At 38.7% G+C, this 15,028-nt stretch overlaps 1 protein-coding gene across 2 annotated transcripts; it reads left to right on the forward strand.

Moving 5' to 3' along the window:
• On the forward strand, positions 1 to 5,497 carry LOC102718568 (protein PHOSPHATE STARVATION RESPONSE 2). 2 transcript variants are annotated; one of them, XM_006657588.2, is made up of 9 exons: positions 1 to 75; positions 689 to 1,398; positions 2,516 to 2,723; positions 2,794 to 2,870; positions 2,954 to 2,993; positions 3,076 to 3,136; positions 3,756 to 3,825; positions 4,733 to 4,934; positions 5,018 to 5,497. In XM_006657588.2, exons 2-9 carry the CDS (start codon positions 793 to 795, stop codon positions 5,095 to 5,097), a joined length of 1,344 nt encoding a protein of 447 aa, XP_006657651.1. In that variant the 5' UTR covers positions 1 to 75; positions 689 to 792; the 3' UTR covers positions 5,098 to 5,497. The 2 variants fall into 2 exon arrangements, with proteins under 2 accessions (XP_006657651.1, XP_015695298.1); XM_015839812.2 differs by having other exon boundaries at positions 3 to 177.
• The last annotated feature ends 9,531 nt before the right edge of the window (positions 5,498 to 15,028 follow it).

Raw genomic sequence — 15,028 nt, forward strand, 5'->3', positions numbered from 1 at the left:
CTCTCTCCTCCCTTCTCTCTCTACCGTCGCAAGCGACGCCCTCTGACGCCTCCGCCGCTCGATCTCTCGCCGGAGGTCAGGCCTCCCGCCGTCTCCGCCTGTGTGTGTGTGTGTCTGTCTATCGCTCGCTCAGCGTTGGCCCGGTTCAATCGACGGCTCGCCGCCCCCCCTCCCGAGGTTCTCTCTTCCTTAGAAATTTGGGATTCGGTTGTTGCGTTGGGGACGCTTGTTTGCTCTCGTTGTTGATTCCCGCGGGCGTCGAATTTCCGTGGCGCTCGCTGCTGCTACTCTGTGCTGGCGCGGCGGCGGCGACTATAGCTTTGATTACGCCCCCGCCCTGGTTTTAGATTGGTGGGCTCGGTGTGGAGATGGGGGCGCTCCTGGGATCGTGAGATTCGTGACTGATCAGCTGGTTCCGTTACGCCACAGTGGGTTTTTCGTGCTTGGATTTACGCGGAATTCGACGAAGCTTTGACGATAGGAGGAGGGACGGTTAGGATTCAAACGGATAGCTATGGGACTCGGGTTTTTGTTTAATTGGAGGGAGCAATAGGTTCGGATTCGTAATTTGAATATCGACATGAAGATTTCGTTGTACTGTTTCACTCTAAAATTTATGCTTCCATATAATTTTATGTGGTTAGAGGTTTCGTTTGTCATGATTGGGTTGAACATTCTTTTGTTGCAGATGTGTCAGCCCTAAGAGAGAAAAACTGTTTTGGAAAGTCAAGTCAACAAAGGTCTTGTCAATTCTCATATTTTGAAGGATAACTCTGAAGTCAGTGTTTGTAAATGGAGAGAATAAGCACGAATCAAATTTACAATTCTGCAATTCCAGTCACTGTGCCATCGCCTTTACCTGCCATACCAGTCACTCTGGATGAGAACTTTCCCAGGATTCCTGATGGGCAGAATGTTTCGCGGGAGAGAGAATTGAGAAGCACCCAGCTGCCACCTCATCAGAATCAGAGTACTGTTGCTCCTCTTCATGGGCAGTTTCAGTCCAGTACTGGGTCTGTTGGGCCTTTGCGTTCGTCCCAGGAGATAAGGTTCTCTTCAGTTTCAAACCATGAGCAATATACAAATGCCAATCCTTATAATTCTCAAACACCAAGAACTGGAAGTTCTACGACGGTTAATTATGGGTCACAATATGGAGGCTTTGAACATTCGCTGACTGATTTTCCAAGAGATGCTGGGCCGACGTGGTGCCCTGATCCAGTTGACGGTTTGCTTGGATATTCAGATGATGTCCCTAGCGAGAACAACTTGACTGAAAGCAATTCTATTGCAGCTACTGATGAACTTGCCAAGCAAAGTGAATGGTGGAATGATTTTATGAATTATGATTGGAAGGATGTTGTTGATAACACATCTTGTCCTGAAACTCAACCACAGGTATGACAACTGGTTCTTCCATTTTGGTGGATGGACTTAGGAGTAATTCTTTGTTAGCTAATAGCTATTCTATGGTTAATTGGCTTAACTATCAGCTAAATCCACTGTTGGTTCATTCAGTGTTATGTTCTTTCTCAACAAGTTTGGGAAGAACTGATGAAGCATCACATGGTTTATTGACCTTTCCAAAGTAACCCTACTGTTTGTTTTTCCATATCAGTATCTTGTATGATGAGTATTATATTCTATGGTTTATCAGATTAGTGTTTTTCATTTTTAGTATCTCCAGTTCAAAATCGTCGCTTAATAAATTACCTTTAGTATTATGGTGTGTTGGCAACCCCTACAACATTTATACACGTTTGAATTGAAAAATGAAACCGTTCTTGTACGTGACATTGAAGCCACATCTGTTGTGCAGATGCTGTACATGGTTTAACAAGTGTTCACTGCAAATCTGTTAATTTCAATTTGGCATCCTTAGCCATGATGAATTTGATGCCAGACAGTTCAGCATGCTAGATTATGCTCTCAAGATGCATCCTTATAGTTTTCTTGGCTGTCATGTTGAATGAGCTTGACTTGGTTTGAACTGCAATAAGATTTCTGCTTGTATTATGTAGTATAAATTATAGGAATTTTTCTTGATAGGAGCCCGAATGGGCTCCAGGTTTGCTCAACAACTTCAAATCGATAAAACCTCAAGCTTGATTCAAACTGCAGATGAGCTAAAACAATGTAGTTTTCTTCAAACTGAAATCAATATGACCAAGCTGGTTGGCTTATAAAAGCTTGGTTGCCAGGGAACTCTTTGTTTTCTTAACAAAAGTTTGAGAAGGCATAATATGGTTGGCTTATAAAACCCGTGAAGTTTTGAACTTAACCAACTCCAAGAATTTTTTGTACTCTGAAACACAGCAGGGATAAGCTTAGCTTGTTTGGGTGCAGTCAGTTTCCAGCCAAGCTAGAATTAAGAATATGTTGGTTGTGTCATATGTAGTCCCTAATCTGCACTATACTATTTACTAGTTCATGAAAATTGCAAATTATTTAGTTCTAGTCTTTTAGATGTTTCAAACATGGAATTGAGTGGTGCTCTATTTATGCATCAATGTAGGTTCGACCGCCAGCGCAACCATCTATGGTAGTTCACCAATCCGCCGCCCAACAATCAGTTTCATCTCAATCTGGAGAACCTTCTGCAGTTGCTATACCCTCACCCACTGCTGCCTCCAATACCTCCAACTCCAAGACACGAATGAGATGGACTCCTGAACTTCATGAGCGATTTGTGGATGCTGTCAATATACTTGGTGGCAGTGAAAGTATGTATAGTTATAAGAAATATTAGATCGCCTAATTATACGTATTGATATTTATTTTAAATTATTGCAGAAGCTACGCCTAAGGGTGTGTTGAAGCTAATGAAGGCAGACAATTTGACCATTTATCATGTAAAAAGTCATCTTCAGGTATGTCAGTTGGCCCTATTACAGGACACTGTTGTGAAAGAAAATTTATCTTCTATTTCATGTTGAGTTAATTTGTTTTGCAGAAATACAGAACAGCTCGATATAGACCAGAATTATCTGAAGGTCTGCTATGTTCCACTTTTACTGTGTTTTGTTGCATTTGTTTGAAACACCCTGTCATGTTCATCACCTTGAGAATTTCCAGGTTCTTCAGATAAGAAGGCAGCCTCAAAAGAGGACATACCATCTCTAGACCTGAAAGGAGGGTACGTTTGTCGACATGAGTTTTATTAAGCTTTCACCATGTAGTGATGATATTGATGCCAATAAATTGCAACAAAAATAGATGCACTGCCATGGTCTCTTTTGTTGGAACATTTGGAATCTTGTATTCAACCATATAATCAGGAAAACTGGTTCAGTTGAAGATTCTTCATGAAAGGTTGTTGTTTGGAAAAACAAAATACTAATTCGTTGATCAAATTCTTAACATTTTGCTGAGCAGTCAACTGTTTAATTGACAGGACAGGACATTTCTAGTCATTACAACACTATTTTCTGTTCTGAAAGTTGCTTGGAATTGATTCTTTATTACCAATAGAAATCCATGAAACCCATTCAAACTCCTTGGAGCTTTTGTTTTACCTGTCATCTCTATATATGCAATGCAACTGCATGTAGTAAGCAGTGAATATATACAGCATTGACCTTCCACAATAGAAAAACTGTTTGACCTTTGTCTGTTTAATGGCAGTTTTTTCTTGCCCGCATTTTTGCTACTATTCTGATTGCAACTATGGAATCACTTGCTGTTTTAGTCAACTTATCTGGGGATCTGCAAGTTACTTGTTATGAGGTCCTGAGTGTTCTTGTATTCTGTTGTAGGAATTTTGATCTCACTGAGGCACTGCGTCTCCAGTTAGAACTTCAAAAGCGACTTCATGAACAGCTTGAGGTGTGTATCATCATAATGTAATGCTCTTCCATACTTTAGATGCCTCCTGAAAGGGAGATACGAGGGGGGGGGGGGGGGGGGTTAAAATCAATTCATATGCCGTTCTAGATCTTTGGTAGGTTCAGAAAAGGTAGGCAAGCCTCTCGCTACATAATACTACTATGATCTGGATTGCTTTATCAATTAGTGCTTTAGCCTTCTTTCTGTTCTGAATTATGTAACCAAGTAACCAACCCTTCAGCTTTATATGAAATAAGTGAATTGATAGGGGTATTAGGTGGAAAAGGTTGCCTTAAAAATTTCCAAAACAAGTATCTTCAAATCAAGACCAACCTTTAAAAATAGCATATGGATGCAGTTTTGTTCAGGGTTTTATGTATATGTGGATATGTGAAATAAAGGGTAGTGTAGCTCATGAGGAAAATATGATCCTTATTGTTAATTTTTATTATACTTTGCCATAGAATCCCATATTTTGTATTGTTTCATCTGTTCCTCTTTAACTTCCAATTTCATCAGTCAGCTATACCTGATGGCGACCTTATCTCAGCTCTTCTTCATTAGACATGGCTAGAAACCTAGTATCATGGATTAGCATACGCGACAACCATACAATCACAGGGCCAACAGTCCAAGGCCCAAGGGCCAGAGTATTGAAAGTGTGCTAGGTCCTTAAATGTTTTTGTATATGGGATGCATTAAAATGATGAGGCAATTCAAGGTATAGTATTTTCAAAACCGGAATCCTAGTCTAATTGATTAAGATGCAGAGGTGCATGGATTATGTAGAAACCTGTACCAAGATCGAATTGAACTTTGCATTTCCCCAGCATCCCTGGGAAATTGACACAGGACGTTAAATTTTCTGAAACTAACCCTTTTGATTAAATGCTTATTTACACTGCAGATTCAAAGAAGTTTGCAGCTGAGAATTGAGGAGCAGGGGAAGTGCCTTCAGATGATGCTCGAGCAGCAGTGCATACCTGGGACAGACAAGGCGGAGGCTTCAACCCCAGCAGAAGGGTCAAAGCCATCTTCTGACCTTCCAGAATCTTCTACTGCCAAGGATGTCACAGAAAATACTCAGAATGGAACGGCCAAACAAACAGGTATGGATGTTCGCTAAACTCACACATGCTGCTTATACACGTTGAGATTGAGATCATTGATGATTCTCACCTTTTCGTTTCAGAATCGGGTGACACAGATAATGAGGATGTAACGAGGGTGTCCCCAAGTTGCGGATCTGAGTGGCCATTGAATGGGCTCTAGGACGATCTGACTGTTGTTTGGCAAAATTAAAATTAAATCTTTTTTTGCCCTTTCACAGGGAACAGAAGAACGCTATTGTGAACAGCATATGAAAGCTTGTCCCAGAGCATGTAGCTAGACTTTAGTTGTACAGTAGCCCAAAACACGGCAGCGACGATTCCGTGTTAATGGGATGATCTTTAGGTTTTGGAAGGCAAGCACAAAGCAAATTTGCACTGATGTACTCTTGTCAGGGGTTTGACTTCTTTGCTTTCTTCTTTGTTGTTAGGAACTCCATAGCATGGGTTAGGCATTTGATTATGATGAACTAATTCAAGGATTTCCTATATATAATCTTTGGTACCTTGTGTGTCGGAACTGGTACCAGGCATCAATATCAATGATCTGTTAAACTTTGTTTCCTGCTTGGCTAATGACTAATGATTCTTGGGTGTTTTTTATTCCTTTAGTAATTCGACACCGAGCTGAGACGATGGATTTTGTAACCAAAACATCATTAGCTCTTTTTTCTATTAATATTAACGTGGCAGGCAGAGGAGAGGAGAGATCTCAGGCGATAATAGGGAAAACAAATATTTAGCAGTTGCTTATGTTCTGGTAATCAAACAACATGGCAATGAAACTACACCCGTAACCAAAAGTGCTAGGACTAAAACGGGACATGGCAATGAAACTACACACGTAACGTTGCTATTTGCATATATGCGCCGTAGTTGCAATTGATCGGGACACAGATTGTCATCACTCTGGGGCTAAAACGAGATGCGTAGAGACACTCTACATGTTCTAAGCCATTATTCTCGCAAACGAAATGATGAAGAAACGCATAGTTCTAACATCAGACGGAAAAGTGCCATCTATGACTGGCCAGACTATGGCCTATCAAATACGAGATGAGTCATCAATAAAGGGCTAAAATTAGTGCATGTTACGGATAAGTGTACGGACCATAGGCTACATTGAAGATAACACATTCTGGCACATCACGAATGAGGATGGTTGCACTATATATGTGTCCCTCTCCATTGGATTGCATATCCCACTGTATATATTTCGGGTGAAAGTTGTAAGGGTGTGCTTTTTGCTACTTCCTTCGGCCCTAAATGTTTGACATCATTAACTTTTTGATACATGTTTGACCGTTCGTTTTATATATTTTTTTTGGACCGAACAATTTGACGTCTAGAATATGTTCCAGTGTTGTGTCACCGTCTTTGGGCCTTTTGGGCCATGTATCGTGTCCGAGTCCATTAGGGACGCGTCCAGTGGGTCTTGCACGACTCTAACCTTTATATATCAGTAGTCATCGCCTAGGTTAGGGTTGGGTTTTGCTTAGATTATTTCTATCAAGAATAGTGTCGCCGCTAGATCGGTTGGTAAGACCCCAACTCGTGAGCTTAATCATTCATCTGCAATTTTGGTTTTTTTCTTTCTTGTTCTTATTTGTGTTCTTCGATGCAAACAGGGATTAGCCTTTCTAGCGAGGCCATATGTGTTTCAGCACAGTGGTAACCAGAGGAGACGTGGTGCTGCGATGGCGGGGCTCAAGAAGCCGGATCGATGTTTGTCGCAACTCCGCCCAAATCGACTATTTATCAGAACCTTTCGGAAGATCGGGAACCATAGTCCACATCAGTTGGTACCAGAGCTCTAGGTTCATCGTCAGGTTCGCTCAGTGTCTTTGCCCTAGTTTATGTTTTTTGTTTTCGCCTTTGTCCTAGAGTCTATAAAAAAGCCAAAAAAATTAGTCGATAGTCTTTCCTTAACCTAGACCGTGTTTAGCCTTTGCATAATTCGATTTCAGAGTGCGTAGTGTTGAGTTTGTGTCCTAGTCGAGTTTGTGGTCGCTGGTTTAGTTTCACGTTTTCTTTTGTTCTAGATCTATCTGTCGTGTTACGCGAGAGCCTGCCTTGAGAGATCGAGTTCTACTCGGTTTCGGATTACTAGCCGCGTTGTGTTAATAAACCGCTTTTGCAAGCCTGATTAGATAGGTCGCAAGCCGGCTTTTGTTAATCGCCCTACTTCCGCTAGCCTCCTTGCTAGCCACTTGCTAAACCTACTTGCAAACTGTCCGTGGAAAGAATGTTTGCCTCATGTGGAGTTTGCATACAATCGGACAACGTGTTCTACTACTAAGGTAAGTCCGTTTCATGTAGTGTATGGTTTCAACCCTTGTGCTCCTATTGATATTCTAACTTTGCCTACTAGTGAGAGAATTCATAGTGATGCTAAAGACCGTGCTGAATTTATTTTGAAAGTGCTTGAAATAACTAAGCACAACATTGAAAAGATGACTGCAAAGTATAGAGTCGCTGGTAGTAAAGGAAAACGAGAAGTAAAACTTGAAGTAGGTGATTTATTGTGGTTGCACTTGAGAAAGGTGTGTTTTCTAGATTTGAGAAAAACAAAGTTAATGCCTAGGGCTGATGGCCCTTTTAAAATAATTGAGAAGATTAATGATAACGTATATAAACTTGAGTTGCCTCCTAATTTCGGGTTAGTCCTACCTTTAAAATTTCAGATTTGAAGCCTTACTTGGGAGAGGAGGATGCGTTTGAGTCGAGGACGACTTCAACTCAAGAGGGAGAGGATGATGAGGTCGTCAGTCCTTCCGAGGCACACAATACACCTCCATTGGATATTCAAGGTCCAATCACTAGAGCTCGCGCACAACAATTAAATTTAGAGGTGGGCTCGTTCCTATTTTCTTCTTTATATGATTTGGACAATAGATTGCTATCTAATAATTGTATTATGATCAATAATTATGGAGAGGACATGGAGACATTTAGAGAGATGCTTGGAGGTGTGGAGGATCATCAAGGACGTCGAAGTCAAGGTGGAGGCCAAACCAATTCGACTTCGACCATGGTTCGGAGTCCATGACTAGTATGCACTAGACCAGTCGCCTAGGTGGCATACATGCTCGGATTGGGGCGTTTTTTATATGGATGGAAAGCTAAGAAGATAAACTTTCCAATGGATCTGGTCCATATCCAAATTCATTCCGAGTTAACGGGAATGGACTGAACAAGTTGTCGTCCAGAATCTGTTCCGGTGCCATGTCACCGTCTTTGGGCCTTTTGGGCCATGTATCGTATCCGAGTCTATTAGGGACAAAATCCAAGGGTCTTGCACAACTCTAATCTTTATATATCAGTAGCCGTCGGTTAGGTTAGGGTTGTGTTTTGCTTAGATTATTTCTGTCAAAAACAATGTCGTCACTAGATCGGTTTGTAAGACCCCAACTTGTGAGCTTAATCATTCATCTGCTATTTTAGTTGTTTTTTCTTGTTCTTGTTTATGTCCTTCGATTCGTAAACAAGGATTAGCCTTCTCGGCGAGGCCATCTGTGTTTCGGCACACTGTTAACCAGAGAAGACGTGGTGCTGCGATTGCGGGACTCAAGAAGAGACGGTGAATTTCTGTGTACTCAGTGTTGTAAGGATAACCAACTATCAACCTAGCTGATCTGAATCGACAGTAATATATATATACATGTACAAATTACGAATATCCCTACCACAAGTATCACATAAAATCATTATCTTATTTATAGCCTTGAAGTGTGAGTATCTTATCCAATACTATATACCGACCCAATTATATATGTACATGTTAAATATGATGAATAATATTGGTTTCTTCCAAAATCTCACTCTATATACAACAATGAGTAAAAAGTTTGCATCCATCCATAGACTGAAGTAGCACCACTACTTTTATATATAGAATACATATGATGCATTGGTAGGAAGCATTTTGATCTTCATACAAGTTAGTTTCGAAATGCATCGCGTAAGGTTGATGGGTACAAAGTGTATGAGAATTAACTATATCTCTTTAACTCATTAAACTACTTGAAAATACCTCATCACGAGGATGTTGTTCTGATATAACGTTATCGACTAATTTGGCCAAATCAAATCTTGACTACCGTAAACTCAAAATGCATGTTTCATATCACTTGTTGAGCTGTAGTGTTGGACTATTCAAACAAATAGAAAAAAAAGCAGATTTTTGTTACTTGATTGTGGATTGTTTCGTCACCTGATAGTGTTGCGTTTTCGAGCCATATTTAGGTACACTTCAATAAGGGTACTGTATCTGGGACTCGTAGAATGTGACTGCTTGCGTCCTGCTGGCATGCATGTATCGGTTTGCTGGACAAATAGCACTACACACTCTAACCTGGACTCCATAAAAACAAGAAAATACATGTAAAATTCTAAAATCTCCTATGTGGCACACAGGACAAAATCAACAGCACCATCCAAACAGAAAAGGATCCTTGCAAAAAAAAAGAGCAAAATGACTTGAGTGCAAGGCTACCACAGGCGCAAGAGCACAACATGAAATGTACTCGCTAGCACTATTACTGCAATATGTAGGAGGAATGTGCCTGCCTTGCAAGTATTCTGTTACTCATCCAGAGTACTGTCTCATATTGAACCTGGAGCTTGGGGGATCACCTCCTGTTACTCTCGGTACTTAACACTAGCTAAATACCCTACTTTGTTCAGATGAATATGAATTATACATGCTAGTATTGTTTAGAACTTGTTTTTTAGATATACAAAATAGCACTAATATATACTACTATTTTGAAATGTTTTATACATAAATTAGTAGTAGTAGTTGGCAAGACAATATATATATATATGATATACCTGGTGGATGGGAGAGTGAAGTAATTTTTGATTATATTCATTCAGATCTTTAGAGCAAGTCTAATTATCATTTTATTGGAGGATGTATGTAATTTAATTATAATATTCATGGATGGATTTTCTCGTAAATTTTGGGCTTATTTCTTGAAACATAAAGATAAATCTCTTTCAGGGTTTCAGAAGTGAAATTTTCTTGTAGAAAGTTAATCTAACAGAAAAGTTAACAAGCTTAGAATTGATAATGAATTGAAATTTTGGACTGGTGAGCTTGACAATTTTTGTGCTAATCGTAATATTACAAGACACTTGACTGTTAGGTGAACTTAAAAAAAATAGTGTGGCAGAGTGTACGAATCATAATCTTCTCAAAAACCCCTTGTTATGCTTTCAAATGAAAGCATATTGAATACATGTGGTTTATGGCTTGAAACTGTTTCTACAACTTGTTATTTGGTCCTCGTTCCCCAATTTCAGCTCTCAATTTTTCATATTCTAGAAGAAATTGGGTTAGCTAAACCAATTGATCATTCTAATTTAAGAATTTTTGGTTGTCACGCATATGTTCATGCTAGCACTCGAAAGTTAGAGCCTAAAGCAATGAAATGCATACTTCCTCCGTCTCAAAATAAACCAATTTTTCACTTTTTACCTATAATTTTTTACTCTTCGTCTTATTTAAATTTTTTTTGCGATTGATATTTTTTTATTAGATTATAAATCATAAATAGTACTTTACATGTGACTAATTTTTTTTCTAATTTCCTGAAAAATTTTCAAATAAGACGGACGGTCAAACGTTGGACACGGCAACCGGAAAATTGGTTTTTTTGGGACAGAGAGAGTATTTGTTAGCTATCACTCCGGTGTCATAAGATATCATTTATGGTGTTCTGATGCTTATAAGTTGATGATTAGTCATGATGTCACTTTTAATAATGGTGTTTTTGTCTCACCGATAGTGGTAATTTACCCACTATTGAATATGAAATTATTGGAGTTGTTGCAAGAAATGCAAAAATTAAGGTAGCTTTGCCTATTGTTGGTTCTAATTATTTAGTTTCTCCTATTACACAACAAGTTTCTCATTCATCGTCTTCAGACAATAACGATCAATGTTTGACTCAAGATAGAATTAGACGAAATATTCTATTGCCAGTTAGATCTGGTGACATATATGATACTCCATACATCCCATAATATAAGGAATAACTGCTTTTATTCTTTGTTCCACAATATAAGACGTGCATGCTAGCATGCCTTAACTAGCACATATATTTGCTCTAAATTTAATATATTTTAAATTCTTCACCATCAAAATTTCCAACCATATTACATGCATACATACATGCACCTAGGTAATCTAAAATAGTAGTGCTAGTTGCACCTTAGAGCATCACCACCAGAGTTAGTAAATGGACTCTAATACCAAAAGTAGGGTATTTTTCATACAAAATCCAATCCAACAACATTCTTATTCCTAGGCCCAAAAGTTGGAATTCCCAAACCATATTTTATCGGTCTCCACTTGTAGGGACGCTGGTTCCATTCCCAATCCACGAAATATTTCCTTTTGCCCCTGCTGGAAGAGATGTTGCCGTAATCTAGCTCCTCCTCGTGCCCTCGTCCTCTGCTGGCCCGAGTTCCTCGACTGTCGACGTTGTCTTCGTCACAGTCGGCAGGAATGGTGGCATGACTCCCCCAAGCATCTCTAACATCAGCTTTTCTCACGATGGCTGCGCGCGGAACCGTGAATCTAGGTGGCAGAGGTCAGCCGCCGGTGTCATCTTACTCACAGCCAATAGGAATGTTGCGTCGCTCCCCCAAGTATCTCTGCCACTGGCTTTTCTCGTGAATGCTGCATGCGGAACTATGAATCTAGGCAACAAAGGTCAGCCGTAGGCATCGCCACCACCGACAAATCAATTCGTGTCATTGCATTTACAGGCACCGCCACCGCCGCCATCTCGATTCAGGACACCGGCTCAGTACCTCTCCCCTTGCTCCCATGTAGCTGAGATCCTCCAACATCCATAGCTGTCAACTGCCATCCTCCAACATTCATGCGACAGAGGGCAAAGGGGAGCAAGAGATCCTAGTTAGAGAGGAAGAAGTGCTATATCCCCTCAACCATGAATCAGCTGGTGTCAATTTGTCCAGGGATTGGTCTGGTGGTGGCGATGAATTCCTCAAAAGAAGCAATTTCAGTATATAAGCTTGACACTCATATGTTTTCCTGTGTTGGTTGTTTTGAGGTAGTATGAAATTTGTTTATATAACAATTTAAGGAAGTATGAAATGGAATAGTTGACCTATTACCTCTCAAGTCTGTACATTTGATTTTGCAATAAGAGAATGACTATAAAACAAACTGGTGTATGCTAAATGTCATATCATGAACTTCACTTACATTGTTCTGTCAAAAGACATACTTTCAATTATGGAATTGCACACAAATGCGTCTAATTTAATTCACACCATAATGTATAGTGCAACCAAACCTTTAGCATCCTTGTCAGAAATAGTAGTAGTGGGACATATTTTAAGAAATAATAGTACTGGGGTATATTTTCAGAGATGATCATGCACTTCGTCTCAGATTGGAGCTATGTACGGTTTGTGCTAGTTGCTACTTGAATAGGGGTATATACACTAAAAATATTTGGAAGCAATTCTTGGAAAATATGGGTTGGACTTGACTAATCATCTAGATGATACTTATTGTATGTAATGGAGATTAGGCTTTTAGTTCTTAGGGAAATACCTATGTAAGCATCCTGACATTTCAAAGTTGATTTGATATCTTCTGGTAATCAGAGCTATATATTTGGCAATTGTTAGATACTACCTCTGTTTCATAATGTAAGATGTTTGACTTTTTTGGTTGGAACGTTTGACCATTCGTCTTATTTAAAAATTTAGTACAAATATAAAAAATGACAAGTCGTGCTTAAAGTTCTTTTGATAATAAAGTAAGTCAAAAGCAAAATAAATGATATTTCCATAATTTTTTGAATAAGACAAATGATCAAATATTGCAAGCAAAAAAGTCAAACATCTTACATTATAAAATGGAGGGAGTAGTAAATAGTGCTTGCTACCTCATCTGGGATGGCTATTTTCACTGTCTTCCATCTGAAATTTAGGCTTCAGTGTGTTTCTGTAGAACTAGCCTATAGTTCTGAATGTTGAGCCTATGGCTATGAATGACATGCTATCAACTTGGTCAAACTATATCTTATGACCATGCATAGATTATCTGAATATCCAATCATTTGACCATGAATTCTGATAGTACTACATATGTTTCTCTTACATCTTTTTTTATAAGGAGGGCATGTTCTTTTGTTGTTCTAGATAAAAAAATGTGAAATATTGTTTAGTATGGTGTGATGTTGCTCAGGAGCACTTAAAAAGCAGAGACATAGATAACTATGATAAGTTTAGTAACCAGATTAGCATAAAGAGGGAGTGCTAGATGGTAACATCAATCACTTTAATTGTTCCTAGGAATATATCTGAATTAATACCAATTGGTTGTAATGTATTCTATGGCCAGATAGAATGGCTAGTGAGAGATTTTACATAAACTTGATGAGAGAGGATACATATACCTTTGATTGAAGTGTATTGGGTAGCCAACCAAAGCATGAACAATCAACAAATAATGAACTTGATAAAACTGAGGACTACTTATTGGTGTCAACATCGTTAAATATTAGTTTAGATGCAGTTTAAGGTGTTGATCAATCAAAATCAACCTATTGGAACTGGATTTACAAATATTTCCATGAGCACAAGACCTTCAATTCATATTGCTCTCAAGGTTCACTTAATCACCGTTGGGCTAGGATACGTGACGCAGTCAACAGGTTTTGTGGATGATTATGTCGGGTTGAGAATAGGAATGAAAGTGGTGTTACCATTGAGGACAAGGTTAGAGTTATTCTCATATATTCTCATTGCCTTTTTGGTGTCATACTTCACTAACATTGTCTATTTCTTTTTCTATTTTCAGTTATTGCAGGGTAGAAAGTTGTATAATGCAGTAAATGAAAATAGAGCGTTCACATACATGGATTGCTACAATCTGTTAAAGAACCAAACAAAGTGGTTTGATAAGTGTATTTAGATGGAAAAGTTGGTAGCTCAAAAAACACCTAACAGAACGCATAAGAGTACCACCAAACCAACTCCAACACTTTCAACAGTTGTGCGTATTAAAGGCAATAATGGTGAGAGAGCAAAAGACCAATTGGAAGGAAAAGGATGAAAGAAAAGTTAAGGCAACGATCTGATCAATCCCATATCGAATCATTGGACTATCTATGGGCCAAGAAGAAAGAGATTTAGAAAGAGGAGAGCCATAATCATGCATTCACGCTAGAAGAAAAAAGAATTTTAATGGAGAAAGAGAAGTTTGAGTTCAAGAGGATGATAGAAGAAGAGAGGATTTTGAGAACAAATGTTTCTAACATGGAACTCCCTTAGCAAGAATACTACAAGAACCTAAAGGTCTATATTATTAGTGACATCTAAATAGCTTGGCCGAATAGTTGAAGAATAAGCGCCCTGCAATATTCATGCATGTTTGTATCTTTTTTAGTTATGTTGGGAACGTTGTTAGAAGAATCGTATTGTTTCTCGCTGAACTATAAGGTCTGGTACCGAAAGTTTGTTGTTTTAGACAAGAATGGTGCTAAAAGTGTACTATTTTTCTTAAAAGCTACTTGGAATGGTACTAATTTGCTGAAAGTGTTTTGTTTTTTTTGCTGAAATGCTACTGGAATATAATGGTGCTGGAATAATTCAAATTTGCTGAAATTGTCTTGTTTTTACTGATATCCTACTGGAATGATGCATTTGTACTGCTGCTATGCTGCATTTATACAAATGATGCCTAAAAATACATTTGGCATAAATAAAAATGTATCAATGTGATTCTCATTCTACTAATTATGTAAAATAAATAGAACTTATTTGTAAACAATCTAAACTAACAAGAATCTCCGACATAAAGTGAGTATTAATATTGGTCTTCATGATGTTGCTACAAGTGTTCGACGAGATCTTCTTGAAGCTAAAAGTGAGTTGTTTTGTTTTTGATTTTTTGTACATGGGAATGTACTCATAAAAATCAGTCATTCTTCCATGTGAACCTCTCACCTATTCTCCCATCTCATAATAATCTAAATCAAAATCATCATCTCACTCATCCTCCACAATCATGTTATTCATTACTATACAAGCTCTCATGATTCGAC

The sequence above is a fragment of the Oryza brachyantha genome, chromosome 7, assembly GCF_000231095.2.
Source record: "Oryza brachyantha chromosome 7, ObraRS2, whole genome shotgun sequence".
Lineage (NCBI taxonomy): Eukaryota > Viridiplantae > Streptophyta > Magnoliopsida > Poales > Poaceae > Oryza > Oryza brachyantha.

What these genes read in the sequence shown, in the direction of transcription:
- LOC102718568 (XM_006657588.2), top strand. Translation starts at nt 793, where the DNA reads ATGGAGAGAATAAGCACGAATCAAATTTACAATTCTGCAATTCCAGTC. An exon ending in ATGTAAAAAGTCATCTTCAG is followed by an intron (nt 2,871 to 2,953) that starts GTATGTCAGTTG and finishes TTTGTTTTGCAG; the next exon opens with AAATACAGAACAGCTCGATA. An exon ending in TAGACCAGAATTATCTGAAG is followed by an intron (nt 2,994 to 3,075) that starts GTCTGCTATGTT and finishes GAGAATTTCCAG; the next exon opens with GTTCTTCAGATAAGAAGGCA.